Source organism: Chiloscyllium plagiosum, unplaced genomic scaffold (assembly GCF_037043375.1).
Source record: "Chiloscyllium plagiosum isolate Xiang-an unplaced genomic scaffold, Cpla_swu_hap1 HiC_scaffold_12, whole genome shotgun sequence".
NCBI lineage: Eukaryota > Metazoa > Chordata > Chondrichthyes > Orectolobiformes > Hemiscylliidae > Chiloscyllium > Chiloscyllium plagiosum.
Genome location: NW_028270150.1, coordinates 36,747,738 through 36,765,803, shown reverse-complemented (window position 1 = coordinate 36,765,803; position 18,066 = coordinate 36,747,738). Strand labels below are relative to the sequence as shown.

General features: G+C 39.3%; 1 protein-coding gene across 50 annotated transcripts in view; it reads left to right on the top strand.

Annotated features, from left to right (window-relative positions):
• The window catches only part of abi3bpa (ABI family member 3 binding protein a), a 350,635-nt gene that overhangs the window by 295,843 nt on the left and 36,726 nt on the right, over positions 1-18,066 (top strand). For 49 of the 50 annotated variants that reach the window (XM_087992632.1, XM_087992642.1, XM_087992635.1 and 46 more), the window contains 3 exons: positions 4,172-4,240; positions 15,585-15,791; positions 17,486-17,594. In XM_087992632.1, coding sequence (XP_087848758.1) covers positions 4,172-4,240; positions 15,585-15,791; positions 17,486-17,594 — 385 coding nt within the window. The remainder of the gene's footprint in view (positions 1-4,171; positions 4,241-15,584; positions 15,792-17,485; positions 17,595-18,066) is intronic. The other variant, XM_087992646.1, reaches the window with a different exon arrangement.

Sequence of the window (18,066 nt, the reverse complement as noted above, 5' to 3'; positions counted from 1 at the left end):
CCCAGTTAAAACATTGAACAAAACAGAAATCTATATGCTGTTTTCGGTATGACAGGTACCCACAGTAACTTAATATTAAGTCTCAGAGAGAAAAGCAGAGTCTGTCAGTGTTTGAAATAACTTAAAAACAAATAGTAATTTTGGAAAGTTCATTGGCAGCATATATAATAGTACTTTTGTGTTCTTGTAGAAGTCAGATACGTGAATGCCAAGCTTGATGCCAAAGTTCTGTCCTTGTGTTAAAGGACAACCAGAGTTAATCCACTGAATAACATGTTAGTTTAATTAGAACGGCTAGATGGTTTGTCTTATTCAATTAAAATTTCTGATGTGGAGCTTATGCAGCATGAGCTTACGTAATGTGTTATTGCATTGTCAATAAACTGTATTTTGCCCAAAATCTAATCTCAATTTTTGCCTTTCATTTGCATCATCCTCTTGCTTTCCTTTATTACAAAACAAAAAGCTACCATCTGTATTCAGTTTGAACTTTGTAACTAATGCTAAATAATGTTCTAACACTGAAAAATAACACCCAGTTTTTCTGGATATAGTTCCATGACTCAAGATAATGGTAGAGATGATAATGGTCATACTGGCATGCACAAATTAACATGCAGACTACAGCATATGGTGACCTTAAACTGTATTAATTTATAAATTCTGAAAATTTCTGCTGTCCACGACAGAATCCAGCGCATTGCAACAACAATATCATGAGATTTTGCAGGTACCTCAGCTGTTTTTTTGTTGGGAACCCAATTCATCCAGCTGGATTTATAAAGAAATTCAAAACATGTAAATCCTAAACTTTTGTTTGTTTTGATTCATTGAGATCAAGTTGTCAATTCAAAGAAAAATAACTGTAGATGGTGGAAATCTGAAATGAAAAACAGAAAAAGCTGAAAGGTTCAACAGATTAATCAGCATCTGTGTAGAGAAAAGGTCTCCTGTATATGCTTTATCAGAACTGCAAGCTAAAAGATAAGCAAGTTTGTTAATAAAATTGAGGCAAGGACAGAAACAAATTAGAAGCCCTGCCTCTGTGTCAGAAGACTGTGGGTTCAAGCCTCATCATGAGAACATAATATATACATATTTAGTTTTAATATTAGCTTTAATATATATTCAGTTCTAATGAAGTTCTGCATTGTCAGAGATCCATTCCTTCAGATTCAGCCTTATTGTGAGACCGGTCTGCTGTTTGTGATATTTTTGGTACACACTAATCAGGTGCAATAGTCTGCAAATTGTTACATGTTAGATTAAATGAAAGATTGTGGCAGTTAAACAAAAGGGGGATGTATTATATTCCGTATGATCATCAAGTTTTCTTTTCAAAAATTAAGCAGTTTGCTCATGCTTCCCTTTTAAATTCTTCATTGTGGTTAGAGTATTTGTTGGCACAATATTTGTGATCAGGAATGGCAAAAAAACAGCACTCACCACCGACCTCCAAGAAATCTGCCCTAGTGATGTTAGTGGCATGGACGTTTGCTTTACCGATGCCGATTTAAACCTGGTGCCAAGTCAGAGGAACCTCCATGTGTTCAGTAAAACAGATACCATCAAACAGTGCTAGTGGCCACTAACATTGTAGTCTTCTCAAAGGGAGTAAATTAGAAAGTAACGTTTTTTTTTCATCTTTCATTTAATTTATACAAGGTATAATGAATGATAGTTGCAAAAACATATCATAAAAATATCATACACACCTGCCCATATTTTGCACTAGTAAATACATCTCTGGAACTAATAGCACCTTATGGAGTCCACAAATATGCAGTTAAGTGTGGGAATTTAGAGTTCCCTAGATACAGGGGTTGACAGGATCAGGGTAACTGAACACCAGCACATTTTCAGTTAATCATGGAGAACCAGCATGGATTCATGACAGGTAGGTCATGCCTGACAAATCTCATTGAATTTTTTTGAAGAGGTGACTAACATATTAGGCAGGGAAATGTCTATGGTTGTTACCTATGTGGACTTCCAGAAGGCATTTGTTGAAGTCTCACATAAGAGACTATTAACCAAGATAGAACTTGGAGTTGAGGGCCAGTTACTGACATGGCTGTGTAATTATTGAATGGCAGGTAACACAAAGTACAGATAATGGAGAGATACTTAAAATGGCAAGATGTGACCAGTGGTGTCCAAGAATGATCTGTGTTAGAGCCTCAATTATTCATTTTATTCATGAACAACATGGGTAATGGCATAGGATGTCATATATCCAAATTTTCTGATGGCATAAAGTTAGGTAGCATTGTAGACGGTGTAGATGATAGCATACAATTATAAAGGGATACTGATAGACTAGGCTAGTGGGCCAAACTATGGCAGATGGAATTCAATGTTAGAAAGCATGAGTTAATCATTTTGGACTGAATAAGAATGGATCAGGTTACTTTCTGGGTGGTATGAAGTTAAATACTGTGGATGTCCAAAGAGACTGAGGGATTCAGGTACATAGATCTTTAAACTGCCATAAACAGGTGCAGAAAATAATCAGAAAGCTAATGGAATGCTAGCTGGGGGATTTGGAGTGTGATCTAACTAAAGTCTTCAAGATATTAACAGGAGAAGATAGGAAAGATAAAGATAAACTACTTTCGCCATTCGGGTATTCTAGGGGGCATAGTCAAAAGCAAAAAGGACCAGACTATTCAGGGGATGTGTTAGGGAGTGCTTCTACACATAGGCTGGTAGTGATTCTCATCCATAAATGGCAGCTGCCGCTAAGTCTGCTGTTTAGTTTTAAATCTGAGAGATTTTTTTTTGTTAAGTGAAGGTCTTAAGAGATATAGGCAAAAAACAAGGTATATGGTATTAAGCCACAGATCAGCCATGATCTCTTAAATGGAGGAACAGGCTCAAGGGGCTGAATGGAATACTTCTGTTCCTATGTTCCTATGTAATCAAGAAGTTTCTGTCAGTGAAACTGTTTTTCCAGAGAATATGCTGTTCAGGACCCGAGAATACAAGCAATTCCAAATGATTGAACTGAAAACAGCAGCCACTGTCACACTAGTAGTCTCACTATAAACCCTCTTGGAAACGATTGTAACTTATTTACTGGAGGTATTTTTAACAGCACACTATTATCAGAATTACTGCTAGACCCACTGACTAGCCCTCAAAAAAGTCATTTTACATCATTCATTGTGACATTATGATAAAACAATCCTCACTTAAATAAACTTATTTAAAATAAGTTTATTTAAAAGTTTAGCTTCAACTTTAGTCTGATGTTTCAATCATTTATGTCACAGTATGTCTTAAAATAAAAGTGACAAGATTCAGTCTTTTCTTCTTGGTTCTTTTTGTCCATGAGAGTACTTCAGTGTAATCAGTGGCTTACCTGTTTGATAACTCCATTGCAGCTGGACTCCCTTGACTTGGTTCCTGGTTCAAACTGACATTAGTAAAGGGGAGAGATGTATCACAGGGATCAATAGATCCTTGTGAGCAATTTTCTTTTGAGGTCAGCAAGTTTCCTGCCTTCATTATTGACTGTAAAACCCAGCGCATTATTTTAAAAATATGAATTTTACCTGATAACAGAAAATGTGGACTTTGCACAAGTGAGAAATTAATTTTTCAGGGCTAGTGAGGCTGTTCATAAGTAAATGTCTATTGTTTGCTCTTAGAATCCCATAACATGCCATTCAACAAAGTGTAACATTTTCAAGGGATTTACAGTAAGACTGACAATGTAAAATGGGCAAATTCCTATCATTTCAATGATTTCTATTTATAGTCTAGAAGGAACTCAATAGTGCTCCCTATAGGTTACTATAGAATTACTGATGGCAACTGATGAATTTCCAGTGCTGACTGCACAGACGTGGACTTTTTCAGACATTGCTGTTACTTTTGTAATGATGGCAAATCCTAACAATTTCGCCATCAGTAATTACATCATAAATCCAAGCTGATTCTTTGCCACTCCTGGTTCTCTCTTTTTACCTACCAGTGCTAAGTTTTTGGTTATCTTTAGTTTTGAAGTTCTGATGAAGTATATGAACTTACAACAGATTCTGATTGATTCACCAGCAGTTTCTGTTCTTTTGCCATAGTTTCACTGTTTCTTTTCAGGTACAATGTGCACAAAACCAAAAAATCAATTTCAGACTTTTAAAATTGCTTTCTTTTAAATTTATTACAGAAAGTTCGCCTGTCTTCAGATCAACCCCAGTATCTAATATTGATGGCCAGGGGCAAGAAAGATTTAGAGGTACAGTATTCCTGTCAGCTTGGCTCAGTTGGTAGCATTCTTGCCTCTGAGTCGGAAGGTTGTGGGTTCAAGCCCCACCCCAGGACTTGAGAACATAATCTAGGCTGGCACTTTAGTGCAGTACTGAGGGAGTGCTGCATTGTCAAAGATGCAGTCCTTCAGATTCAATTCTAAATGAAGCCCCATCAGCTGCTCAGTGTGGTTTTGATAGATACTAAAAATAGCATGGTACTATTCAAGAAGAGAAGGGAGTTTACATGGTGTTCTAACCAATATTCTTCACTCGATCAACACCGCCAAACTCACTGGCTCATCATACATACCACTGCTTTTCATGGGTCCTTGTGTGCAAAATGTCTGCTTTTGTCTGCCTGCATAAGTCTATGTAACAATGGTGACTTCCATTTGTTACATAGGAAGTACCTTAGGAAGTTTGAATGTTATGATAAGACATTATATACAATTTGATTCAATCTCCAACCACTTAGATAAAAGGGTAAACCAAAGTAGGGTGATGTTGACAGAGTGAAGCGATGGGAAATGCGATTGTTTCTTCTCTGGGATCCAGCTTCCAATCAAGTGCAAGTTAGCGGGGTGAAGCTCTCCTCCCCTTGTTTTCATGTGAAACAAATGGAGAGCCTTTGTTGATGAGCCATGAGGCTGAAGCTCTGGACTGTTCAAATTGTACTAAGTTGATGAATGTAACAAAGGAAGTATACAATTGTTTGGTGTGTAAACGATAAAAATTTGCATTGGATCTTTTCGGAATTTAGGCACATTATTTTGGAGGAAAGGTGCTATTTAGTATTGGTTGAATTATGATTGACCTCAGAATATTTGTTGCTGTCAATGAAACCTAATTCTGTGAGTATGCACCACATTTTGACATCCTGCCAGACAGCAGCCTGTCCTCAAAAAAATTATTCCTGGCAACCAACATTGAGATTCAGAACATTTGCCGTGATGAGCAGGAAAGTATAATTGCCAAAACGTACGAAAAGAAAGACAAACAATTGTCAGATAACAAATAATTTTTTCAATCACATCTGTGTCATTGCTTTGTATAAACAAAGTGATAATGGATTAAATCTATTCATATAAATTAACATTACTAAGAAAAATTAACATGTACCTGTTGAAAGCAGTCAGAATGTCTGAAGAAAAGCGAGATTATCTAAAAACTGACTTTAAACGTGATCTTGTTGACCAAAATCTTCATTCTTTCAAATGGTAAATGTTAGAAAAGTCAAAAGCCAATTTAGTTGACATGATTTCTATCCATGATTTCATAGAATGGTCATAATGCAGAAAGAGACTGTTTAACCCATTGGTAGAATCCTATAGGGGTCTAAGCAATGTGGGCAATGGTGAGCTGTGTGGCAGAATCAGATGACAAGTGCCTCAAGGCACATCAAAGCATTGCAATCATGTCATTCTATCTTTTAGATATTTTTAATCAACTTGTTTAGATGTGTTATGGTTCAACTCCACACCAGGACTCTTGACTCAATGGTAGAAAAATTACCACTGAATTACAAAAGCCCCTTCACTACGTCTTTTCTGCTTTCCATCAACAGCATGGCATGATTCTCACTGGGCAGCAGCAAGATGCCAATGAACAAGGATTAAAGCTTGTTAAAAGTCTTTTTAATGGCACAACTCACCAACTTAATATTCAGACTCCCTTTTTAACAAACCCGTTAAACAAGCTAGGTGTTGAGAAAACTAGACAAGGAAAACAAAGCAGAATACCTGGCGAATTCAGATAACCACTTACTCTGAGTGTAGGAAACATAGGCTCCAGCCACACATACTCCACATCCAAGAGCATTGACAATCAACATTGTCAATCAACATTGACTCTAAAAGCCTTCATGGCACACTGCCAATATACTTAACTGACACTTCTGCACTTCAGTGCTGCTAGAAGGATACTGTGTGCTCAGGGGGTCATGAGCATCAGATGAACCGGACTAAGTTACATCCCTGGTCTCTTAATTCACTATCGTAGCACTCGCTCAACTTGATGCTTCCTGGAAGCTCTTTGAAACCCTAATTTGTGTTTTCTTTCCCTTTTATGCTTTGCTCCTCGAGTGATATGAGGTTCATTTTACTGTTATCTTGCTGTGCCACAAGTGAAGGGTATCCTCTGATACCAGTGCAAGTCGAGCTTGGGTAATCAATCAGGATCCTCTCCTCCTAAGTGGTGAGGAACCAAATTACTGGCAGAAGAATACCAGTCTTAACTCTTTCTGTCGTATTGTGGGCTGGATGGCTTCAGGAATGATAGAGGCAGGTATTATAGGAAATGAAAATGAATGGCCCAGCTGTTACTGTTCATGAAGGTGGGGAAGTTTGCCGAATGAGTAAGTGGGTTGTGCAAAGAGAATGTAGGGTCAGTGGTGACAAGAGTTTACGGGCATGGTGAGACCAATCGGGAAGATGTTGCAGGCAACATTAAAAGTATTAGACCATGAGACTGGTAGGAGATGGGTACAGTAGCAGCGTGTGCAACATCAGAGAGAAGATGGTAGATCTTAGGCTAGTGAATTGGAGAAGGACATTGATCCTCTTTCTATATTGCTGTGTATTCTTTCAGATGGCTGAAACTGAGTGGATGGCACCCTCGGACTGGGCTGGCATGGTCTGGTGTCATAGACTCCACTGCTGGTCCTGGGGGGGGGGGGGGGGGGGGGGAGACCTGTCTTAGCACCATCCCATCCAGAGCGACCTTCAGGACCCTGCCGGCGAAACAAGGCACCAATTTTCCTTTGTCTTCAAGTCCAGCGCAAATATCGGCAAGCTATCTACATGTACAAAGGACTTTTAAAGATGGCATGGACTCAAGGAATGGCCAGTGAATTCCTGGATACTTGTAGAGTGGCATGTTGTTCCCAGAGTGGTGTGTTGTAAGGTGTATTGGAAATCAGAAGTGAGAGATGCTATAGAATTAGGATAGTTAATTGATGAGAGATGTTTGGTAAGATATGTGAGAGAACTTGCTAGCCCTTGCGGTGACAAACCCTGTAAGAAACACTACGCAAGTCAGACTTATTTTATAAAGATGTAAGATTCAGCCGTGACGCTAATTAGCTTGCACTTTTCTCAAGTATTCAATAAAATCATCGTGTATCATGAGCTCCAGGAGTTTATCCACAACAACTTCAACCTCCTTTAACCCACACTTTCTTTCATTATACAATTCTCATTTCTTAATTGGACTAATATTTTCAATGATGCAATTCTGTGGCATATTTCCTCATCCAATATTTTTCTTTTGAAATTAAGGTGGAAGATTTGACACAATCACTTTCAGTGCCCCAGCCTGTGTACCATCCTAAACTTGTGCAAAAATGTTATATAAATATTCCCGTTGCTTTTTGTTTTGTTTTAAACTAAAAGTTTTACTCACACTTATAGTAGCCCATCATCAAATAATAATTCCTAATATGTAATGTGGAAACTCAGGATTCTGTTCATTATCACTTTTTAAAAGAATTTTATGAAGAAATCAAGTTCTCAAAAATCTAGGCCAATTTCCAGACATTGAGATTAATGTCCTGATGCCTCTAACATCTGCTATTTCCTTACTGCCAATCAGAGTGTTAGAATCCATGAGCACTCATCCGCTCATATCACCAGGAGTAATTTTGAGCTAAACATTGGCAGTGGTTCAAAGCTAAGTAGAGGATGTCCAAAATGGATAGAAATAAGAGCAGAGGAGAAAACCAGATTGTAGACAGAAGCAAAAAGGATCTAAGGAATTTGTTTTAGCGATATATGAAACAAAGTACAAAAGGCCAGGTAGTTCCTCTGAGGGATAATTGGGTAGAAATATTACAGAGAATCAGGAAGTGGCAGATGTTAAATCTATTCATCACATCAGTCTTAAGAAATGAAGAGTATGGACAAAATCCAGATCCACTTATTTGGCATGGAATTCACAACACATGTAAAGATCAATGAAACATACGTTCAAAGAAACTCAGGAATTAACTGTCTGAAGGGCACCTGCATTGGATAAGATGAACCTCAGACTCATCAAGAAATCAGCCAGGAAATAGACGAGACTCTGGTTAATATTTCTAGGAATTGCATCAATAAGGGACTGTACCTGAAGATTGAAGGATAACAAATGTTATCTTAATGGAATATTCAAAACAGAAGTACAGCAAACTTATTTGAGAGCCTACTGTAGAAGGTCAGCTGTATTCATCTAAAGAGCAGTGACGTTGGTGCAGGTGCACCAGGTCACATTTGTTAAATCTCCTGGAAATTCTATGAAAATGTAGCAATGTCTATTGATGCTTGTGAAATGAATTAGCAAGTTTAAAATTTAACATTGCATCAGAATCCAGATTAATTCATTAGACTTCTCACACCTCATATGGAGCAAGATATTTTACTTTATTACTGAAGCTTGATTGACATGGAAATTTTCAGAGACATCTGCTGCAATCATTCAAATGTCTGTCTCATTTAACGAAGGAATACCAACAGTGGATTATTTACTTGAAGACTAAAAAGTTTATATTCGCTTTGCTGCAGTTTATGCCAGTGTGGGTTTGGTGAACTGCAGACCATTGGAAGGGAATGTGTGATGTTTCCATCTCCATTTTCCTTAATCAGTTATTAACATGAATATATGTATAGTTCTCAGGACTAGATTTTTGTGAGGTTAAAGACCCAGCAGAAATGACAGAAGTGATCTGATATCTCAAGTCCTCCCTCTAAACGTGACACTTTGCACTTTTGTGGGTGCTGAACTGGAGTTGGTTTTGGGCTTCAATCATGTACAGTTCCTGAAGGGCAGATGTTCATTTAAATATCAGCTGTCTCCATTTAAATCCCATTTTTGTAACTCCACACCAAAGATGGACCAGCCCAGATCAGAGAAAGTCTGTTCTCAGTGCATTTATTTAGGATTGCTAGTGTACTCCTTCAGAGAGCTGACATAACCCAACCAATATATGGGGAGGGGGGGTGCGTGGGGTTGGTTAGGTATCCAATGATTTAGAGGATAGGTATGCTTTGAGATTATAATCATCTTTGGCTTTGCTTCGCTGATGAGGATGACTCTCTTCCACTCTCAGGGTGAGTCTGTAAGTGGCTGTACAGACTGATATGGCTGCCACAGGCTCTGTTACACTTGGGCAGGTGGTGGTCATAGGAAGATGTGAATGGACCATTGACGCTCTCCTTTCGCTGTTTTTGCCTGGCTTCTATTTTTTCTCAGTGGCAAGTCTCGAGGTGCTTGACACCTTCCCTGAGGCTGCTCCTCCTCCACTTTGGAGAGTCTTGGGCCAGTGATTCCCCAAGTGGCTGTGAGAATGCTTCACTTCACCAATGAGGCCTTGAGGGTATCATTGAAGCACATCCCCTGTCCACCTCGGGCTTGCATACCATTTTGAGGCTGGGAGCACCCACTCAGGGAATCTTGTGTTGGTTATGCGGATGATGTGCCCAACTCATTGTAACCGATCAAGGGTGATCAGTGCCTTGATGCTGGGGATAGTGGCCTGGTTGAGGATGCTGGTGTTAGTGCACCTTTCTTCCCAGCAGATTCACACAACCTTGCGCAGGCAGCGTTGGTAGGACTGCTGCAGCTCCTTAAGGTGTCTGCTGTATTTCAGTCCAAGTTTCAGCCATATAGGAGAATGGAAACCACCACAGCTCTGTAAACCATAGTCTTGGTGTCGGATCTGACGATGTTCTCAAACATCCTTTACCTCAGGATGCCACATGCTGTGCTAGCACATTGGAGGCAGTGTTGGATCTCTTCATCAATAGCTGCTTTGGTCGACAGGACAATTCTGAGGCATTGGAAGTGGTCAACGTTCTCTAAGGCTTCCCCGTGGACCTTGATGATCAGGGGTTTGCGCCAGAATACCAGGCCAAGTTGATGATAAAGGATAGGTCCCTTTTTGGGTTTTCATGTGGTATGGTGGCTCAGTGGTTAGCACTGCTGCCTCACAGTGCCAGGGATCCTTGTTCAATTCCAACCTTGGGCATCTGTCTGTGTGGAGTTTGCACATTCTCCCCGTGTCTGCGTGGGTTTCCTCCATGTGCTCTGGTTTCGTCCCACAATTCAAAGATGTGCAGGTTAGGTGAATTGGCCATGCTAAATTGCCCACAGTGCAGGTTAGTAGTTAAGGATAAATATAGGGTAGGGGAATGGGTCTGGGTATGTTACTCTTCACAGGGTTGGTGTGGACTTGTTGGGCCGAAGGGCCTGTTTCCACACTGTAGGGATTCTAATTCAAATAAACTGCAGAGCAATTATCAATGAAAGATGCCGAAACCTCTTGGAACTCGTAAATATGTAAACGCCTTTCCAGATATATCAAAGTGTTAGCACCTGTCGAAATGTGTTTTTATGAATGACAATTTTTTTTAAACAGATAAATATAGAATTTTAAATAATAAAACTTTTTTTCCTGCTGTGTGCATGGGTACCTTTGGATACTAAATCAGGTCATGTTATAGGTGAAGAGAAAAAGTTGCGTAGGAGTAGACAATAATATGACATAAGATGTATGAGATGAGTACAGGACATGAGTAGATGACACCCCAGGGATTGAAAGTGAGGAGTGCATGTAGCTACTTCTAAGGTCAGGTTCTCCCAGTATTGTGTGTCTGTCCCAGAATGAACATCAAGGCCTAAGTGATATAGGGAGATAGAGAATGAATGGCAGGTCTAAAGGATAGTGGCACTGTAATGCAACAAAATTCTGAATGACATTGGAAAACCTCAGAAGATAATCTCACCCATTAGTGGCTGTGCTATTGAAGACAAAGGGTTAAGGACAAAGAAGAGGAGGGGAAAACTGAGGGAAAAGGAAAGCCAAAGTGCAAGCAGCAATTGACAAACTGGATAATAAGCAGCTGAGTATCAAACATGCATTTTATGGCTGCAGGGTGTTCACAACAATAATTTTTTGTCTTTGCATCTGAATATGACTAACCTCACAATTTAGTGTCACATTATACCTGCAAAGTGCTGCAGACGACAAGAGCTGCCATGCCCCTTTGCTGCATGGTATCTGTGGGTTATCTTATATTACATGGGACATCACTATTTTAGTTCTATTTGCCCAGACAAGGTCCTCAGAAATGATCAGGGAACTCCTGGTAAGTGTGACCAATAAGCTAATTTGTTCTTGTTCAACCTGTAATGCCTCCTCGAATGCTGCCCACGTAGATCATGATAAACCATGATTGGGGTGCTGCCATTGACAGGAATAATACTCTGTGGCTTTTGCAATGAAAGAAATCTGAGAGCCAAAGAATTAACCCAAGGAAGAGAGGTTGCCACGTGCAGTAATGATCTATTAAAATCAGATCTGTTCACTTTGCCTGCGGATGCAGTAATATGCACAGCATCTTGTGTGGAGCCTGATTTTCCTGCATTCCTTGGTGCTCCGTTTCTTCTAAGAAGGTCACATGAGGGCATTCCATTGGAAAACTAATTGAAAACTGGATGGAACAATATGAGCCATTAGCCAAATTGGCTCAAAGGCTTTTTTGAACCTAGGTGCCAATAAGGGAAAGAGCAGCATTAAAGATGAAGAGAAAATGTAACCAGATAGCTGAAATGTTTTTATATGATTGCGTTCTCTTCATGCCTTCCAGAATATTTACTGAGATCTTGAAACATTGATGGACATTGATGCAAATGAATGTTATTTATATATGTTATCCTCCATACCATAATGACAAGAAATAGCCTGCTTAAAGGGCAAAACTTAAAATAAATATTAAGTACTTGTCTGTTTATCATGTATGTAAATGTGAGCAACATCAGTATTTATGTGAATGCACTAATGTTACTAAGTAACAGAGTGTGGTAAGTAATGGAAAGGAAATTGGAAATGTTTGAGAAAGATTTCAATGAATTAATTGCATGGGCAAAAATGTTTGAATTGTATTTGCATGTATATGAAAAGAATGAAGATGGGAATAACAATAAATAACTGCCGGTGCTAAAAATCTGAAATGTAAACCAAAAATGTTGAAAATCCTGTTTGTCAAGGAGTTTTAGTAGAGAGAGAAAAATAAAGTCAAAGAGCAGGCTTTTCTTGGCTCCATATAGGGTGCATGACTAATGGTGGATTAGGGGGCCACAGGCTATCACTCCAAGCAGACTTTAAAGCCCCCACATCTGCCTGGAAAAGGTGTGACTGCAGGTCTCCATTTGGTAGAGATTTCCCTCCAGAATGGTAGCCTGGCTACTGAAGTTTTGTTTGGTATAAAAGTTTAAGAAGTTGGACAATGGGGTCTCACGATGGAGACAGCCTCTCTTTACATAGCGACTGCATTCTAGTTCTGTACCGGATGATCTCCAGCTTGCCTTCCAGTTTTGATAGCTTACCTGCTGTCACTAATGGGCGGCACGGTGGCACAGTGGTTAGCACTGCTGCCTCGCAGCGCCAGAGATCCGGGTTCAATTCCCGCCTCAGGCGACTGACTGTGTGGAGTTTGCACGTTCTCTCCGTGTCTGCGTGGGTTTCCTCCGGGTGCTCCGGTTTCCTCCCACAGTCCAAAGATGTGCAGGTCAGGTGAATTGGCCATGCTAAATTGCCCGTAGTGTTAGGTAAGGGGTAAATGTAGGGGTATGGGTGGGTTACGCTTCGGCGGGTCGGTGTGGACTTGTTGGGCCGAAGGGCCTGTTTCCACACTGTAAAGTAATCTAATCTAATCTAATTGGATGAGAATCCGGCTTTCTGGATACTGGTTGGGCAGTTCTTGAAAATCTAGCTGAAAATCACCATGGCTGGGTGGCTACTTTACTGACATGGGGCCCTTGAGCCAAAACTCAATATCTTGCCCAATGTTTTCAGTTGGTGACTTTCATCTGGTGGAAGATCACCAGCCTGGAATGTAAATTCTGTTGCTCTTTCTTTCTACAGATGTTTCAAGACCTGCTATGCATTAGGGGATCTATTTAGTGGTAGGCCATTCATTTGGACAAAACCCATCCCCACATAGACATCTCTGTTCCTCCCTTCAGATGCCTCCCTTTGAAATGGGGAGACTGATTAAAGAAAATTCGGGCAGTGTCTGTTGATGCACATTGACAAAATTGCAAAAGAAAACGAAAATATAATATTGGGATTAGGGACTTCAAGGAGCTAATATCATGAGGTACCTTCTATGCTCTGGTAAAACACAATAGCTTATAAATTTCTACAATATTAACAATGACACAATAAGGTGTTCTCTGATCTAGCAGTGACAAATGCACAACATAATTTGCTGAAAAATGCTGAGAAGAAATTCCTGTGAGTACTTGGAAAAGATGGACAGAAGTGCCAGTGGCAATGTTCATTAATTGCAAGCTACAAACATAGACAGGAAATGTGTTGCTGGAAAAGCGCAGCAGGTCAGGCAGCATCCAGGGAACAGGAGAATCGACGTTTCGGGCATAAGCCCTTCTTCAGGAAGGGCTTATGCCCGAAACGTCGATTCTCCTGTTCCCTGGATGCTGCCTGACCTGCTGCGCTTTTCCAGCAACACATTTCCAGCTCTGATCTCCAGCATCTGCAGACCTCACTTTCTCTACAAACATAGACAGGCAAACCATGACATTTCAATTCATTGTTACCATGACATTCCAACCTCAAAGTGAACACTGCCTGAAATTAATCTCTCTAAAACTATGGACTGCAGGAAGAACAAGAACTTATGACCCAAACCTGTAGTTTGACTATTGGAGCCAAAAAAGACATTGAATTGTAGCTTAAATTGCTGCTTCTGTGAAGCGTGATATGCTGGGGATATGATTATGCTCATCTTTCAATCATGCTGAAGATTTCTACTCCAGTGATCTTGAAGTCAGGGAGATCCCAGCAGTGATAGTGCTGAAATGTTGCTTGCTTGCAGGTTTGTCAGTTTAGTGATTGGACAAGGTCAACTCAGCAATTAGTCAAAGATACAATCAGGTCAGCAACACTTTTAAAATTCACCTTGTCCCTACAGTAAAGAAACATCACTTAAAATGTTATCCCTTAATGTAAATAAATAATTCATTTCATTCATTTTGTAAACGGTTGCAGTTATACTCTCAAGAGGATGCCTTTAGTCAGTTTCTAAATCTTCACGAATCTGAAGAGCTGTGCATCTGTGCGATTACTTGAAAACCTCAAATTGGACATATTAACTTGAACTGCTGGTGGATCCTTGAAAGTATTACAAGGCACCAATGTTTTGGTTCAGTCGAAGTGTCAGTGGTGATCAAATCCACTTTAAGGTGGCAAATTGGCCACCACCACTTATGACACACGACTCAGGTATGAAAACTTAATTCTCCATGTTTAACCTCAAGATGCAAAGACCTAGGAAATTTTGCAAATAAGGAATGTCTTGAGTAATCCTATTATACTTTATTGGAAATATTAGTAGAATATGCAACAGATGCACATAACTGTAGCTTGGGCCGCAGAAGTGAGTAAGCAAAGCTGGACTCCACTTGGATATTAGGGTTTAACCATGTAACAGTGATGCAGAAGTTCCGGTATGAAGAGGCTCACCTAAAACATTTTTAAAAAAATTTCAATGAATAAAGGTTTGTAAAATTACAGAGTTACAGTAAGGGTATAAAATTGATTGAAATGTAAGCAAACATTACATGGTGCTCGAATTGGGAAAGGTCAATCATCAACATAATGTGGAGAAAAGTAAACTTCTTTCATTGGAAAAAAGGTTCAACTGAAATATGCCCCAGGTCTGAAGATGCTACCAGTAATGAATAAAGCAAACATAAACACACTATTGAACTTGCGTGGTGATCACCCATCGAGAGAGAATCAGTGACAAAAGAAATGGAGAAGAGCTTTGTGTGCAGAGCAGTAAGTATGTGCAGAATGCTCAAAAGTTTATGTGTTGATCAACTCCTTGTCAGCTAAATCATTAAGATCATATTAATATTGTGGCTTTAATCAATTAACCTTGGAAGTTAAGGAAACCTTTCAAATAATTCTGTTTTTAGAAATGTTATGTTTGTTCAAATCCATCCTTTGGGCTGAATTCAAGGTGAGAAAATTGTACATTTGATTGAGCTGAATGGCATTTATATTTTATATGTTTTGTGTTCGTAAATGGAAAGCATTATTTTGAACATGCAACAAGAATAGAGAGCACCTAGGTTCTACTTTGGACTCTGAAGAACACAATTAATAATGATTTTATTCTTGTGCTTGAGGTGTGAAATTGGAAGGACAACTGGCATGTTACGAACCAATTGTTCAATCAACAAGAGGAGCCATACATTTGCTATGGTATCCAGTACTCTATTGGATAGAGATTATTGATTGATTGATTATCCTGCTTCTCTTTTCCTTCTAAGGTTCTTACGTGAAATATTTGACAAAGCAAGACAGGCCCTGCTCCATTACTGAATCACTGAAGCATTTTCCTCATGAAAACATAACAAACAATAAAGCCACAGCTCCTCCTCGATACCCTCCTTCCAACCTGACACTTGTGACTGTTGAAGGCTGCCCAACCTTTCTCATAGTAGACTGGGAGAGTAATGAAAATGACACCGCTAGTGGTAATAGCATTATAATTTATAATATTTTGTCTAGAATAAATATTTTGACTGTTTACAATTGTTGCAGTACAGTTGAGACAGTGTGTTCTGTTATTTTGTTAGCTTTGTTAAGTAAACAGTAGATAGACTTTTGTTTCCCACGATCACACTGGTGATGAGGAACCTGTCCTCCCATTATTGCATTTAAGAAACTACCCCATTTTTCACTAAAGAGTACCAGGTGTAAACAGAACAAACAAAATATTAGGGATTGATTTTTTCCAGCCTCTTCTACCCTAGTTCTAAACAAGAACACTGCATTTGAAATCTGTTGTTTTTGAGTAGGCATATTCCTGTTGGGTCATTAACACTGTCTAGGTGTAACATACAATGCAAGGTCCGTCCCCTGCTATAACTAGCAGAAAGGAAAATAAATTTGCTTACTGGTATTGAGATTGACAATTTCTAGCTCCCTGTAGAACTTTACTATAAATTACCTAATTACTGATAGTTAGGAGTTGGCTATAATACCAAGTTTCACTGAATGCTTAGTCAAGAGTGATAAGGAAATGTGCAATAGGCCAGGAACACAGGAAACATGCCTATCAAATAATCTTGGGCCAGGCTTTCAGCCTCTTTTTTTCTCTGAACTTTACTCATGGGGAAGTGATATTGTTCATGAGCAAAGGTCAGACAAATTAGCCCTTTAATACTCTATCCTGCATTAGTACTTACTTCATTACTGAATGGCCATAAATTTTATCATCAATTTTTGTCAAATTACGTGTAATGCCAGGTTTTTGAAACCAGTCCTTTCATGGAAACAGTCTTCTCTTCAATTATAAGGCACTAACAGAGGTCAGGTTGGATTGACATGAACCAGGATTGTTCAAATAACATTTTATATCAATCCCAAACTATCTTACATTCCCTCCCTCGCAGTGTTTGAGGTTTTTGTAATTAGTTTCAGAGCTTTAAAGCCTGACATTTTGATAGGCCTGTGCTATTGGCAGAAGCGTAGCAGAGTGGGCCAAACATCTGCTTATGTCTGACAGCACATTCCAGATTGGGAAGGAGTTTGTATTCTCAGGACAAATGGCCCACTCCTGGAAGAGTGCATCAGAGAGAGATCCATTACCTTTGGGTGAGACCTGGGATCTCATTGGAATTTGGACTGGCTGTCAGCTGGGAAATAAAAATTCCTTCAGAGATTATCAGGACAAATTAAGCCTAATTCCCAGGAATTCCTCTAGACATGCAGCTTTACTGGGATAGTGGGGGGGGAGTGGAAGATTCTTTTTCCCTTTCCTCCTCATCTGTGGAATTTCATTGACTGAAAAAAACAGGGCAGAATGCTGAGGGGATTATATTTTGTTCTAAATTCTGTACTTCTCCCACCTGGTGAGAGTTTCAGGCCTTTCTGCCCACAGGTTTAGCCTGATATCCATTTGATACATTAACCATTCTTCATGTGGAGAAAAACTTATTCAATCCTGCCTGCAGTCAGGAAATGGTCTGAACTATTTTACCCTGCAACTAAATTATGCTTCTAGGATAGAATATACATCAGGAAGTAGGAAAATGTGCAACTAATGCGCGGAGGCTTTGATAATCTAATTGAAGTTAGTTTTACTCATGCATGATATGAAATATGCATATCATTTGTCATTGTGCATCATATTCTCTACTGAGATCTTTACATGCTTGTCTTCCAGAATATGAAGTTGTTTCAACAATGCAAGGGTTGGACAACAAAACAGAAGAACTTATTACTGTCACTAATCAAACACACGCTGCAGTGGAAAACCTTAAACCAAATACAAGGTGAAAAATGCTGTTTTATTCCCTCACCATTGCATGTGTCATATTCTGGTCCGTTTTGCTGGACTTTGAGAATGTAATTAATGCCACATCTCTCTGCATCACTTGCATCAAAGAATTCTCAAATGGTTATCTCCTAGAATATAAGAGGTATTTGGGAAAATATTGCATGATAGCAGAATTTAAAATGCAATGGATAAAGATCCACTAATCTTTAAGCCTGACTTATCAAATCAACATTCGTGGTCAGAAATGCTCTAATATGGGTATGGAATCTTGTAAAATGTACTATTGTATTATTTATAGAGAGATTGTTAAGTATCAAAGGTTAAATGCTGACATTTTCAGAGGTGTTCAAAATAGAATCATACCCAGCTTGTTCAGCCTCTCCCTATAGCTCAGGTCCTCCAACCCTGGCAACATCCTTGTAAATCTTTTCTGAACCCTTTCAAGTTTCACAACATCCGATAGGAAG